General features: G+C 57.0%; 1 protein-coding gene across 1 annotated transcript in view; it reads right to left on the bottom strand.

Moving 5' to 3' along the window:
* The window catches only part of SRCIN1 (SRC kinase signaling inhibitor 1), a 66,503-nt gene that overhangs the window by 6,780 nt on the left and 46,997 nt on the right, over nt 1-12,726 (bottom strand). The window contains 8 exon segments of the mRNA XM_054593719.1: nt 1,211-1,357; nt 5,155-5,277; nt 5,857-6,009; nt 6,303-6,457; nt 8,114-8,348; nt 8,829-9,075; nt 9,400-9,547; nt 9,701-9,831. Coding sequence (XP_054449694.1) covers nt 1,211-1,357; nt 5,155-5,277; nt 5,857-6,009; nt 6,303-6,457; nt 8,114-8,348; nt 8,829-9,075; nt 9,400-9,547; nt 9,701-9,831 — 1,339 coding nt within the window.

Here is a 12,726-nt window from a genome sequence, read left to right as displayed (position 1 = left end):
CAGGATTTGCAGGGTGACCCATGAGGAAGGCCGAGGGGTGGTGGAGAGGAGAGGCTGGTCAGGGGGTGGGCGGAGCGGATGGTCCACCTCCACTGGATTCTCCAGGGAACCAGCAGGGGGCAGGACCCGTGTGCCCAGGGCTGTCGCAGGCCACGTGGTGGGAAGCCTCTGGGACCCCTGCGTCCCAGTCCTGGCTCTGATCCACCTGGCTATGCCCCCCTGGGAAGTCCCTTTCCATCTCCGAGCTGTCCCCCTCGCTGTAAAGGGGGCAGCTGGACTCACTCGTTTCTAACCTCCTGCCTCTGAGCCTAGAACCTCCTTCATGGCACAGCATCTGGACAGTTCACAGCCCTGATCCCCACCCTGGCACCCAGAATGGGGGCCGGACATACAGGAGCTGCTGAGAAATATTCATTGAACCAAACAAGTGCACTAAAGGTCGCTCAGCATCTCAGCCCAGCGGCCACCCTGCGCCCTTGACCCAGCCACATGTGGACCACAGGGCAGAAACACCCACGGTGAGGTGGTCCGCTCTACACCCCAGGCCTGCTGATTAGATCTGAAAGAGGGTGAAACACCCCTGCTGCTCCGTCCCCCTCTGGGGGTCAGCGTCCCTCTCTTTTCTCCCCCTCCCCATGGAACGTCAGCGGGAACACACTGAAACCCACCATGGGACTGAAAAGCAGATGCAAGCTGGTTTCCCCCTCAGCTGGGAGATGGCCTAGGAGCTAAGAGAGGCTGAAATGAGAGCCAGGCCCCAAAGAGCAGAAGGGACTGAGAGTGGAGAGAAGGAAGCAGAGGGTAGAGGGGAGTGGCAGAAGATGAAGGGGCTTTAAGCCCCGTCTAACCCCCATGGCAGGCCAGGGCAGGCCTTAGACGCGGCCCAGTCATTGGGGGGCGGGACGGCAGTCTACTCGTTCCCCCTTCTGGAGAAGCTGCTGGGGAGAGGGCTCTCTCATGCCCTGAGTGAGGGGCCTTGTAAGGGGGTGATGCCTTGCAAGGGGGTGGGGCCTGGCTGAGACTATAAATTCTAAACCAGATCCAGAGCACTTGGATTAGGGATAGGAGAGGGGAGGCAGCACAAGTGGCTGGCCTGGGACAGCGGGCGGGAAGGTGGTCACAGGAACAATGGCAGGAGATGCCGAGCACACAGCACTGCTGGGGTGGGCTGGGCGGGGCCGAGGTCCCATTCCCCTGGTGCCCACCTTACCTGCTGCTGGGCCTGGATCCTCATGTACTCAGCCCTCTGCTTGCCGTGCTTGCCTTTGTCTGGGCTCCCCGGCTGGCCCTGGGCGGCCTTCAGCCTTGAGGCCCCTGGAGTCACCACCTTCATAGGTGGCACACTGCCACCGCCACTCTGCAGGGAGAGGAGCAGGGTTAAAGCTGGATGGGAAGTCACACAGGAACCCTAGGCACTGGCTGGGCCTCTGGGGCTGGGGCCTCCTCAGTGGGCCCTGGAGGCCCACTCCTGGCTCCACATCCGAGTCCGGGGGCCGGGCCCTCTCTTTGAAGCCAGGCGTAAGGTCTCCCTGAGGAGAGGTGACAGGGCCACCAGCTGCGCTCCCAAACACTCTGCTCCCAAGCGAGAACTCTCGGGTGATTTCCTTAAATAGCCCAGAGGCAGCTGGTGACCCCAAGGGGGAGCCACTTCTAAAGTAAAGGTCCCTAGTACCACCCCCACTCCCAGCAAGGGGCACCATCCTGAGCCCAGGAGAGCATGCCTGAGATTGGGTGGGGGGAGGGGAGGGGAGAATCCTTATAACAGTAGACAGAGCGGGATTGGTGGCCCCAGGCCCACATCTCCCTCCCAGTGGGAGGATGAGAGTAAAGCCCCCTGGAGATGGACAAGTCCGGCCCCCTTGAACCACTCCAGGTACCAGGCCTGCCCAGAAGGGCTCTGGGGATCCAGAGGTGCAGGCAGAGAACAACAGAGACAGAAAGAGTCAGACAGGGGAGGGGGAGGGGTGCATGGGGATGGAAAAGGAGAAAGAGCTTTATTTGTGGGTTTACAGACACAGAGCAGAGGAGAAGTCCTGGTCCCTGCCAGGGCTGGACGGGCTGAGCCCTAGGAAGGCCAGCTTCCCAGCCTCCTAGGGCTCTGCCTGCAAAGCCCACTCAGTGCCAGGCTCCCAGGAGGGTGACAGGAGCTGAGAGAAGGCCGGTGGGGAGGGGGGCTGTTGGTGCTCCTGCAGCCCCCAACCCCCTCCTGCTCTGAAGACAGAGAGACTGGAGCGTGAAGGCAGGAGGGGAGGACAGGGGAGGAGGCGGACACCTTGGGACTGGGGGATGGGGGGGCGGGGCTGCCAGGGGGCCCCTCGGAGGGGGCCGTGTCCATCTGGCTCAGGGTGGCTTCCAGCTGCCGGAGCGATTCTTCCAGGCTGTCCATCCGCTGGGCAGTAGCAGCCCTCACTGTGCAGCCTGGGCCAGCAGTAGGCTGGCCCTTGTAGTTCCCACTGCAAGGTTGGGCATCGTGTCCAGAGTCCTTGGGGGTCTCCTCTGGGTGGGTCGCAGCAGTGGAAGGCTCCTGAGTCGCATCTGGGCCTGGTCCCTGAGCACTGGGGACCCTGACTTCTCCTTCTTCTGGGCTGCAGCCCCCTACCCCCCGACTCTTCAGAGGTGTCCCTTCCTTCTTGGGCATCAAGCTGCTCCTGGGCCAGGAAGCCTCAGCCACTACCCCTGGCGGGGACTGGGGGCCATCCCAGTCCCTCCCACTGCCAACCAGGGTCCGGGGTCTTGGGGTGGGGGTCGTTCTGGGACTGGGCTCTTCAAGCCTGGCCTCCGGCGGGGAGGGAGGGTTGGGGGCACACTCCGTCAAGATGATCCGGGGGACACAGAAGGCCCTGGGGCCTGGGGCAGCCTGAGGGGAGAAGAAAGATGAGAGAGAAGACGATCTCTGCAAACCAAACCACCTGAGCTGGGATGGGGGGTTAGACCATGGGTGAGCCCAGCCCCTTCCCTTCATAGATGGGGAAGTTGAGGCAGGGAAGGTGCCTGAGTCAATCCAGCAATTAGATGCAAAGCTGGGACTAGAACTCATGCCTCTTTCCACCGCACCCTCCAATCTCCCACTTTCTGGCAGAGATGCCAGTTTGTCTGGGAGCACAGATATGGGCTGATTTCTCATTGTCCAGGCTAAATTTTGGGAGCAGGTCTCACAGGTACTCCCATGAGTTTGCCCACCTGTGCGATGGGACAACATCAGGGGTGTGCGGAGAATTACGTGAGCTCATGTGGGCATATGCTCAGAACAGTGCCTGGTGCACTGTAAGTGCTTGATGAATTGCAGCTATTGGTTGAGTTGAACTGAATCGTGGTGGCCAGCAGCCCTGTGCGGTGGGGAGCAGATGCTGGTCTCTGGCCTCTGAGGGGTGGGCTCTCATCCTCATCACAGGTCAGAGCCTCCTGGTTTCTCCACCCCCAACTTTCGGAACTCCCTCCAAGGGCTTCACAGCCCCAAGGGGAGGGGCTTGGCCAAAGCCCACTGCTGCACACAGGCTCGGGCAAAGCTAGAGCACCTGTTCCTCTGTGAATATCCCCCACTCTGGCTTTAGTGGGGGCACAAACAGATCCCCCCAAACTGTGTGAACAGTTTGAATCTTTACAGTAACCCAAGAAATGGCTACTACCCTCACCTCCACTTTGTCAGTGAGGAAATCAAGGGTGAGGAGAGTCATGCGATTCACTCAAGGTCATTTACCCACACCTAGTTAGTGGCAGAGGCAGGATTTGAACCCAGATAGTCTGACTCCAAGTCCGGTGCTCTTTCCACTAAAAGGAGCCATACAGAGATTCGTGGAGGGCAGCAGGGTCCCCCAGCCTCCCTTCCAAGGCAGCCCACCAGCCCTGCCACCTGCTTACCTGAAGGTGAGGGTGCAGACTGGGAAGGCAGAGAGGGTGACCCATGCCTGCCCAGCTCCACTGCCCGATGGCGCCTCAGGATGCAGAGGGTGAGCCGGGCCCCGAAGGCCAGCAGACGGGCCCTGCCCACTGGGCCCCTTCAGTATTGGCACCCAGAGCCAGAAAGGGGCGGGGCTGGGTGCCGAAGGCACAGCCTGCTGGGGGCAGCCCTTCCATGCTGCTCCCCCACAGACGGCTCCTCGACTGCCCTGTGCCCATCCTCTGCCCAGCAGACAGCACTGTCTACCCATCTGGTGCCTGTCTGCTCCCTCTGGCCAGGAAGACAAGGCAACACCAGGCCTCGAGCCAGGTCAGAAATCAGGTGGTGGCCAGCGTGGCGCCCACTGCGGGCCAAGGAGAGCCAGACGAGTCGGGTGAGCCCATGCGTGCACTGGAGGCTACCCTCCGAGAGCAGAGGCCCTCCTGCCTCAACGAGACTGAGCAGCGGGAAAGGTTCCCAGACCCCTCCCCCACCCCACCCAAGATCATCTTCCCCAAGCACAGGCCCCTGGGGGTGCAGAGAGCAGCTCCACCCCCCAGTTCCCAAGAAAGAGGAAGGAGGAAATAAGTGCAGCAGGATAGCAGCAAGGACTGAAGTTAGAGAGAAGGAAGAACTTCCCAACGCTGAAAGATACGGAGCCAGCAGCCAAGGAAGGGTGTGAGTTTCTTTCACTCCAAGCTCCCTGACCAAGGGGGCAACACCAGGCCGTGGGTCAGAGCGAGGCTGTAAAGGAGTCCCCCCTGGTGAGTCCCGGTCCCCAATGCAAGGCATAGATTCTGGCGGGAGAAACGGAGCACCTGCCTGACGCAGGCCGCGGAGAAGGGCGATGGCAGGGACCAGGCTAGCGCTCAGGACAAACATTCTGAGTCAGACCTAAAGTCCTCTATAGTGAGCCAGGTCCGGACTCCACTGGGGCCAAGGCAAAACCCAGACTGCAGGCCAGGCCTAAAGTCAGGTCGTAGCTTGGAACAAAGCACCCAGGCCACTATGAGCCGACTCGGAGTCAAGCCTGTAAGAAAAAGCAGACCCGAGGGGCCACCGGATACCAGGCTGCTGAAGTCTCAGGGACAGGAGGAAGGGTCATGTGTCTGCCCTTGAGCGGAAGAGGAGGTGATTCCACATGGGTGAGGCTGTGGCAGTGGCGGGGACCCAGGGATGTGACTGGCATTTTAGCAAGTTAGCGTGACAGGTGAAGACAGGAAGCTGTGGAAGCACAGGCAGAAAGAGCACTGTGAGAGGTGGGGGCAGACCGTTACCTTCCGTGTGGGACCTGGGGCTGAGCCCCCAGGGGGCCCTGAGTCCTGGGGGGACAGCGAGGTAGGGATCGGCTGGCGGCGGGGCGTGTGGGGGAGGGAAGACACTGAGCTTCTCTCAAACACCTGGGGGGCAGAAGGCGGGGGCAGGTTTGGAGGAGGTGTACAGGGAGGACAATGGGGCGCTGGCCTATGACTCGGGCACCCATGGGCGGGGTGGCCCCGGGCTGGCCCTGGGATCCCAGCCTCACTTAGGCCCCTCACAATGGCCTCCACTTTGTCTCTCCAGAAGCCCTGGAAGTCCAGTGTCTCCAGCCACTCAGGGCTCAGGGCTGAGAACGCTGGAGTATGAGAGACTTGGGCTGGACTCGGGGCACTTGGGTATGAGAACCTCTGCCACCAGATGTTCAAAGAACATTCGAGGATGGTGGTCTCACAGCATGGGAGGGTGTCAGGGCAGCTGGAAGTGAGACTCAAAGCCTACAATCAAAAACCTCAAACCTGCAAGGAGACTTCAGGACTCCTCCCCCATTTTACAGTGGATAAAAAATTGAGGCAAGAAGGGTGTGGTTCTGAAAGGGCCAGCACTCAGCAGGAAGCCCAAGAGGCCAACCACCTGTCCCAGTCCACCCTGGGGTCAGCTTGGCAGGGAAAGGGAGCCCGGCCTTGCTGATGCCTCGAGGGCCAGTGGTACCCCTGACCCACCTCCAGCTCCGCGATGATGCGGTCCTCATCGTCTTCATCCTTGATGGCAGAGGCCATGATGGGTGGTGTGGAGGCCGGGCGGGCTACCTCGGACACTGTCCGGCGCAGCTTCACTTGGGGTTTCTGCACCTCCAGCTCCTCGGACTCGGCCTTCTGCAAGGCCCAGGCCCCGTCAAGACCAGGCTTTGCCCCGCCTCCGCACCAGCTCACTTCCTAGGCTCCACGGGTTCCAGACCACCTCCCGCCTGCCCTAGCTCCTCATCCTTCCAGGATAGCCCCTTCCCACGGTGCAAGTCCAGGCCGGAAGCGGAGTCACCGCTGGCCAGCCCCCTTCTTTCCTTCCACTTCCCCTGAGACAGGGGGCCACCCAGGGGATCTCCAGAGGCCACTTCAGGCATCCCCCTAACTTAACTTCCTCATCCCCTTGCCCAAGGTGGGGGTGGTACCTTGATAAAAGCTGAGTCCTTCTTGCTGGTGACCACAACCTCTCCAGTGCGTGTGGTGGTCAAGCCGTGGGAAGAGGGGAAGCTCCGTCGGGGAGGGGGCGGTGGGGGCGACTTAGAGGGCTTCTCCGTGCGATATCGGGGCACCATCAGCTCATCTGCAGGCAGCCAAGGGGCTGGAGGTTAGGGAACCTGTAACCCTGGAGTCTGTGTGCCACATCTGACTCCAAGGGGATAATCCTTGCTTCCTCCTCCAGGGAGGAGGAGAGAGGAAAGCCCAGGGGGCAGGAAGTAGGCTCCCTTCTCCTTCTCTCTGACCTCCCCCTGCAATCCAGCCCCAAGCCCTGCCACTCCCCCTCTTACAGCACTCTCTCCCCTCGCTACTTGAAGCGTGGTCCACAGCCCAGCAGCACTGGCAGCTCCTGCGAGCTTGTTAGGAATGCAGAAGCTCAGGCCCCACCCAGAGCTGCTGGATCAGAAGCCAAATTTTGATAGATCCCCAGGTGATTTCATGCGCACGTTCAAGTTTGAGAAATGCTGCTGTAATTCATCTCTTTTCCTCCTGCCCCTCAGCCCCTGCCTTAGTATGGATCATCATCCTTTTTCCATCAAGAGAGAACAGTAACTTGCAAGAGCTTGACCCAGCCCACAATGCTCTCCCTTCCCCCAATTCGTCTGGCAGCAGGGGCTATTCCCAGGGCAACCTGCAGAAACGTCACTCAAACCTGACATTCCTCTGCCTTTGACCCTCAGTGGCTCCCCATTACCCAAAACACACCCAAGTGCCTTGGCCCAGCACCCTGTGCACACGCCAATCTTTCAGCCTCAGCTCTGCTGCTACTCCCATGCCTGGACCCTGCTGGGCAACACCAAACACACCCCCCCAGGCATCTGCCCATGCTGTTTCCTCTCCCAGGGAAGCCCCTACTCCTTTTCAAGGCTCCAATGGAAAGCGCCCTCAGATCGGAAGCCCTCCCTGCCCTCCCAGGGCCTCCTCCGAGGCTGTTCAACACCAGAGCTCACCTCCACCGCTGCATTTAGCCCCTCATCCTACTTGTGCTTTACACACTAGCTATGGCCTGGGACAGACAGCATGCAGCCCCAGGCCATTGAGCTTAGTGCCGTCATCTGTAAAATGGGAATAACTGCTGGGACTGCTTCCCGGGGTTGTCATGAAATTATAAGAATTAATATGTAAGAAGCATTTGGGGCAGTTCTTGTCACATACCTAAGTGCTTGATAAACATATATGTGAGTATTATTCCGCCATTAAATTTTAAGGGCCTTAAAAGCACGTAGTGTCTTATTCCTTATTCTCAGCACCCAGGGCACAGTAGATGCTTAACAAATATGTGTGGCAGGAATGAATGAAGGTTGCCATTTCCAGTTCAGATTTCTGCCTGACCTGTGAGCTCACAGGCTGGGGAGGGGCAGGGGGAGAGCAGCACAGCAGCCATGTCTGCGCTGATCAAGGATGCACTTGAGTCAGCACAGCCTGGTTCAGAGCACGGCTGGGTCGGAGATGCAGGCTGATGACTCCCTGCCTGGACTTGCTCCTCCTCCCTGCGTGGTCCTCTCAGCAGCAGTCAAGGCAGCAGGAAAAGCCCTTCCCGGAGTCCAGCTCTAACCCAGCCTGTGGGTCTCCCTTCAGGGGCTGAGGGTCAGGCCGCGGGTGTCCCAGCACCTCCCTTCTCCAGCAGCCTGGCCACAAAGATTCTCTCGCACCTGCCTCCCCCATCAACCTGAAGGCTCCTGAAGATGGGGCTCCTCCCCTCCTCTGAGCTCTTCCCCCTACCCCCTTCCTTCCCCCATACCTGAGCCCCTCCTTCCACTGGGCTCCGTTCGGGGGGCTGCCTTCTGGCCATGGGGGACTTTCGGGGGCTTGTGGTCAGGGGTGGGGGCCAGGCCTGAGTGGGCCTTGCTCGCACAGTCCAGGTCCGGGATGGCCTTCAGTAGCTCCGCCTGTGTCTCTTCCAGCAGCCGATTGATGTCCTTGGCACTATACTGGGTCAGGGCTGCCCGCTTCTCCTCCCAGTCCCTCTCAGCAGCCTTAAGAGGAGGGGGCAAGAGTCAGAACTACAGTGGCTACCCTGCTCCTGGGCCTTTGGGGTCTCAGCCCCTTCCCCCCCTTTCCCCAGCCACACATGCAAGGAACGGTAAAGGAAACCCCATGTTTGGTCCAGGTCCCTGAGGACCCCCAGACTCCTCCTTGAATATTACATGTTTTATCCATGAGTCTGGAATGCCAACTTCTTTATTTATACCATTCTCTTGATATAGTTAGACGTGTTTTTGGACATTTTCTTGTGTTTCATTGACCACATACTCTATTCTTATGCAAACACTACAGAGCTTCAAGCATTATAACTTTATAAGACGCTTTTCTAACAGGACAAATGTCACCCTTAACATGCTTCTCAGACTTCCCCCTCCCCCAGGAGAAAGTACCCATGACATGTCAGCACTTCCAGCCCAGGATGGTGGTAAGAACGTGTGAGCCTGGCCGACCCCCCACCCCGGGCCCAGTACCTCAACAGACACAGCCTTGTCCACACTTCTCTTGCCAGGAGCGTCCAGGCCTTTGGTGGGGTTGCCCCCCTTAGGGGTAGAGGGGGCTCCCTCAGCTGGTCCACTCAGCTCATGGAGGTTTAGCGGAGGGCTGGGGGGTGGCAATTCGAAGTCCAAGCTTTTGTTGAAGTCAGTTTCAGCTGTCACCTTCTTGGGGGACTGACTGAGGAGGTTGTTGGGGGGTGGCCATACACCCTCGTCCACTTGCCTGCGGTTGGAAGAGTTAGGAGCAGCAGTGAGACCAGCAGGGTGGTGGCCCTCGGAAGGGAAGCCTGGCCTGGGGGAGGCGAGGTGTAAGGAGGGCTCTGCGATCTTGCAGGGGCCTGCAAGGGCCTGCGGAGGAGTCCCTGCACCCAGCATTAGGGACAGCCAAGCTTATAACAGGTCAGAGGTGAGGTGTAGCTCCAGTCGCCACATCAGTGACCTTGAGAGGAGTCAGGATAAGGGGTCAGGCTGATCTATCAATCTGGGCCCAGTGCATGACCCCATGGAAAGTCAGAGGTCAGAGGTAAGAGGTCAGGGAAAGAATGACCTTCGGATCTGCGCCAGCATATCTGTGACCCCGCGGCAGCGCTTGAGTAGCCCGTCCAGGCGCTGTGGCTCCTCCTTCAGGAACTTCACAGCCTCCACCTCCACGCGCAGCACTACCCGCATCTTACTCTGCAGGCCTGGGAAGTGAGCTGAGGGGACCACAAGACGTGAGCTGAGCAAGGAGCAGCTCGGGGAACTGGGACGATGGGAAGCAGAAAGGGCAGCGCCTGGGGGGGGTGGCGGGGGTGCAGCAGGGACTCCCCCCTGGACCACGGGCCGCATTCACTGGCCCCCAGGCTCACCCTTGAGCTCAGTCAGCGTCTCCCCGAGCTGTTTGAGCACCAGCGCCTTCTCCTCCAGCTCGGGCCCAGGCACCAGCCGGTGGTTGTGGGAAACATCCCTCTGGATCTTCTCCACCGACTTCTCCAGGTCACTGCAGCCACAGAGAGACCCTCTCAGCCCCTCTGGCCCCAGCCCAGCCCCCTGAAATTGGGCAGCTGGAAAGAAATCAGGTCACCAGTCAGATCAAAATTAAAAGCCATCCACCAGGCCACATGCCCAAGTGAAATCGGAAATGCCAAACCTCAGAGGTGAGACTTCACAAGAGCTCCCTCTCTAACAGGGGCCCTGGATCCCCTTTTGAAGTTCTGATCTTTAGTCACACCAGCTCCAATCTCTCTCCCTAAAACTTACATCCTCTGATTCTCATTCTGCCAAAGGGGCAGCAGAGAACCTGGCAGCCTTTCAGAGAGCTGGAGGCGGTAGCACGTGCCCCAGAGGGATTTCTTTTCTTGCAGCGCGACACCACGGTGTCCACCTATCTTTTCTCCAATGATCCAGACACTCAGCCTCTTTCTTTGAGGACAAAGGTGCTTTTGATTTGCAACTGGCTTATGCTGAGCTTGCCTCCTTTTAAACCCTACATCTTTCTAAAATGTAAATCAGGCCCAGTCACTCCCGACTGTGTTGAACCCTAAATGGATCCCATCATGCTGAGGGTAAAATCCAAACTCTTCCAGGAAATCAAGAAGAGCATGAGGGTAAGAGTTGAAAATTTGGCTCCAGAGTCAAACAGATCCAAATTCCCACCCCAGCTCTGCCCATCCCCGCAGAGAGATCTTGGACAAGTTGCCTACTCACGCCAGGTCTCAGCCTCCTCATCCAAAACACGGGGGTGCTAAGAGTTCATCCCTCCTGAGGCCATTGTAAAGATTAAACAAGCCAATGCAAACAGGAAAGGTTGGCAAGAGGTAAGGCCCTGAAGGCTGTTCTTATTTTCCCTGCAGCCACATCTCCTGTCCTGGTCTGGCTTGCTTCTGTTTAGAACTGTCCAGAATGTCTCTGAGGTCCTTGTATGTGCTGCCCTCTCTGGGCCTTTTTAATGCCGCTTCTTCTGCCTTAATACTCTGTTCAATCGTGTACACACACACACACACACACACACACACGCATGGGTACCCGTGACTTCCACTCGTCCTAAGGTCTCAGTGGGAGCTCTCCCTACTCCCTACACCTGGGGTTGGGGTCTGCTTCCTGCCCCACCAGCCCCTGGAGCTCCTGTGGGCTGGCCTGGGCAGCCCCAGGCAGGCGGAACCTGTTTTCCTGATCCGGAGGCATCCCGATGCTCGGCACCTGGCAGTGTGCCTGGGGCAGATTAGCTATCTGGTAAATAATTGTGGAATGAATGATGGAGGGAAAGAAAGAGCTGCTGATCTCGATGAGACCTTTAAAAAAGAAAATAGAAAAAAAAAAAGAAAGAAAGAACCGCTGCCCAGGTAGGCCATCTCAATTCTGTCCCCGAGTCACTGGCATCCCTGACCCACATGCACGACTTTACATACATTCCTGTCAAATCCCATCTGTTGGATTTCAGCTCAGCTCTCCAGGTGGGAACAACTTCTGAATCTCAGTTCTACCATCCAACAGATTTGCTCCCCCTCAAAGCTCTGTGTCATCAGCAAATCTTATCAGCATGCCTTCTACATCTTCATCCAACTAGTGGGTAAAAAGACAGACCATGCTGGAGCCAAGGATGAAATCCTGTGACTCAGCGCTACCAGCTAAAGAACTATCATGTCCTAAGCACTTATTGTGTGCCAGGTGCCACATGCAGCCCTTCCCTTTTATTACTTTATTTCAGCAATTTTCCACCTTTTTCATCTCGTGGCACACAGAAGCTAATTACCAAAATTCTGCGGCACACCAAAAAATACATTGTTTGCTGATTTGACAAAAAATAGGTATAATTTTGATTCATTCGCACCAGACGGCTATTGTTGTGTTGGCTGTTGCCATTTTTTTAATTTGACAATCGAAAGGGGAAAAGGTCAGTTTATTGCATGTTTTAAAAATTCATGCGGCGCGTCAGTGTGCCTCTTTGGCACACCAGGTGAAAATCGCTGCCGTATTTAATGCTCACAACGAATTCTGTGAGTGGGAACCATTATTACCTCCAGTCCAACATAGACAAACACATCAGACGCACATTTCCTAGCCTCCCCAGCAGTTAGGAGTGGCTATTCAATTGAAGTTTAGCCAGTAGAACATAAATGAAAGGGGTACATACTTTTTCCAGGCCTGGCCCATAAAACCTTTCCATATGAGCACTTCCGTGCTCGTCTTCCCCTTCGGTTGGTTGAAGGGCAATGACCCAGTGGGTGACCTCGGAAGGCATATACTGAAGATGGCCCCACCTCCATGAGCCCAGGTCCCTGAATGACTGCATGGAGGAGGCCATTCCGCTAACCCACTCAATACTGTTGCATGAGAAAGATACGTCGAATACTTTCAAACCATCGTACAGGTTGTTATAGCAGCAACCCTAAGTAACTAACTAGCCACCTTAACTAATAGAGCTGGCTTTGGCATTTAAAAAAAGAAAAAAATGAGGCTCGCCCTGGCCAGGTAGCTCATTTGGTTATAGAGCCATCCCAATATGCCAAGGTTGTGGGTTTGATCCCTGGCAAGGGCACATACAAGAAGCAACCAATGAATGCATAATAAGTGGAACAACAAATCGCTGTTTCTCTCTCTCCGCCTTCCTCTCTCTCCCTCTAAAATCAACCAATCAATAAATAAAATTTACAAAGAAACATTTTTTTTAATTTAAAAAAGAGGCTCAGGTAGATTCACATGGGAAAGAATAACTCTGCTTTGTCTGGCACCTGACTGGCTAAGGTGTACCAGTTTTGTAAAATAGTCACTCCCAAACATCACTGAGCGAGGAGAGACCCCCATTTAAAGGGGCACGCAGGTAAGCCTTTAGGAGAAGGCAACGCTGCTACTCTCAGGCAGAAGGAACTAGCCCCCCCTCTTAGTCTCAATTAGC

Source organism: Pteronotus mesoamericanus, unplaced genomic scaffold, assembly GCF_021234165.1.
Source record: "Pteronotus mesoamericanus isolate MK-2021 breed Mesoamerican mustached bat unplaced genomic scaffold, CSHL_Meso_final scaffold_476, whole genome shotgun sequence".
Classification (NCBI taxonomy): domain Eukaryota; kingdom Metazoa; phylum Chordata; class Mammalia; order Chiroptera; family Mormoopidae; genus Pteronotus; species Pteronotus mesoamericanus.
This window is presented reverse-complemented; position numbering and strand designations above follow the sequence as displayed.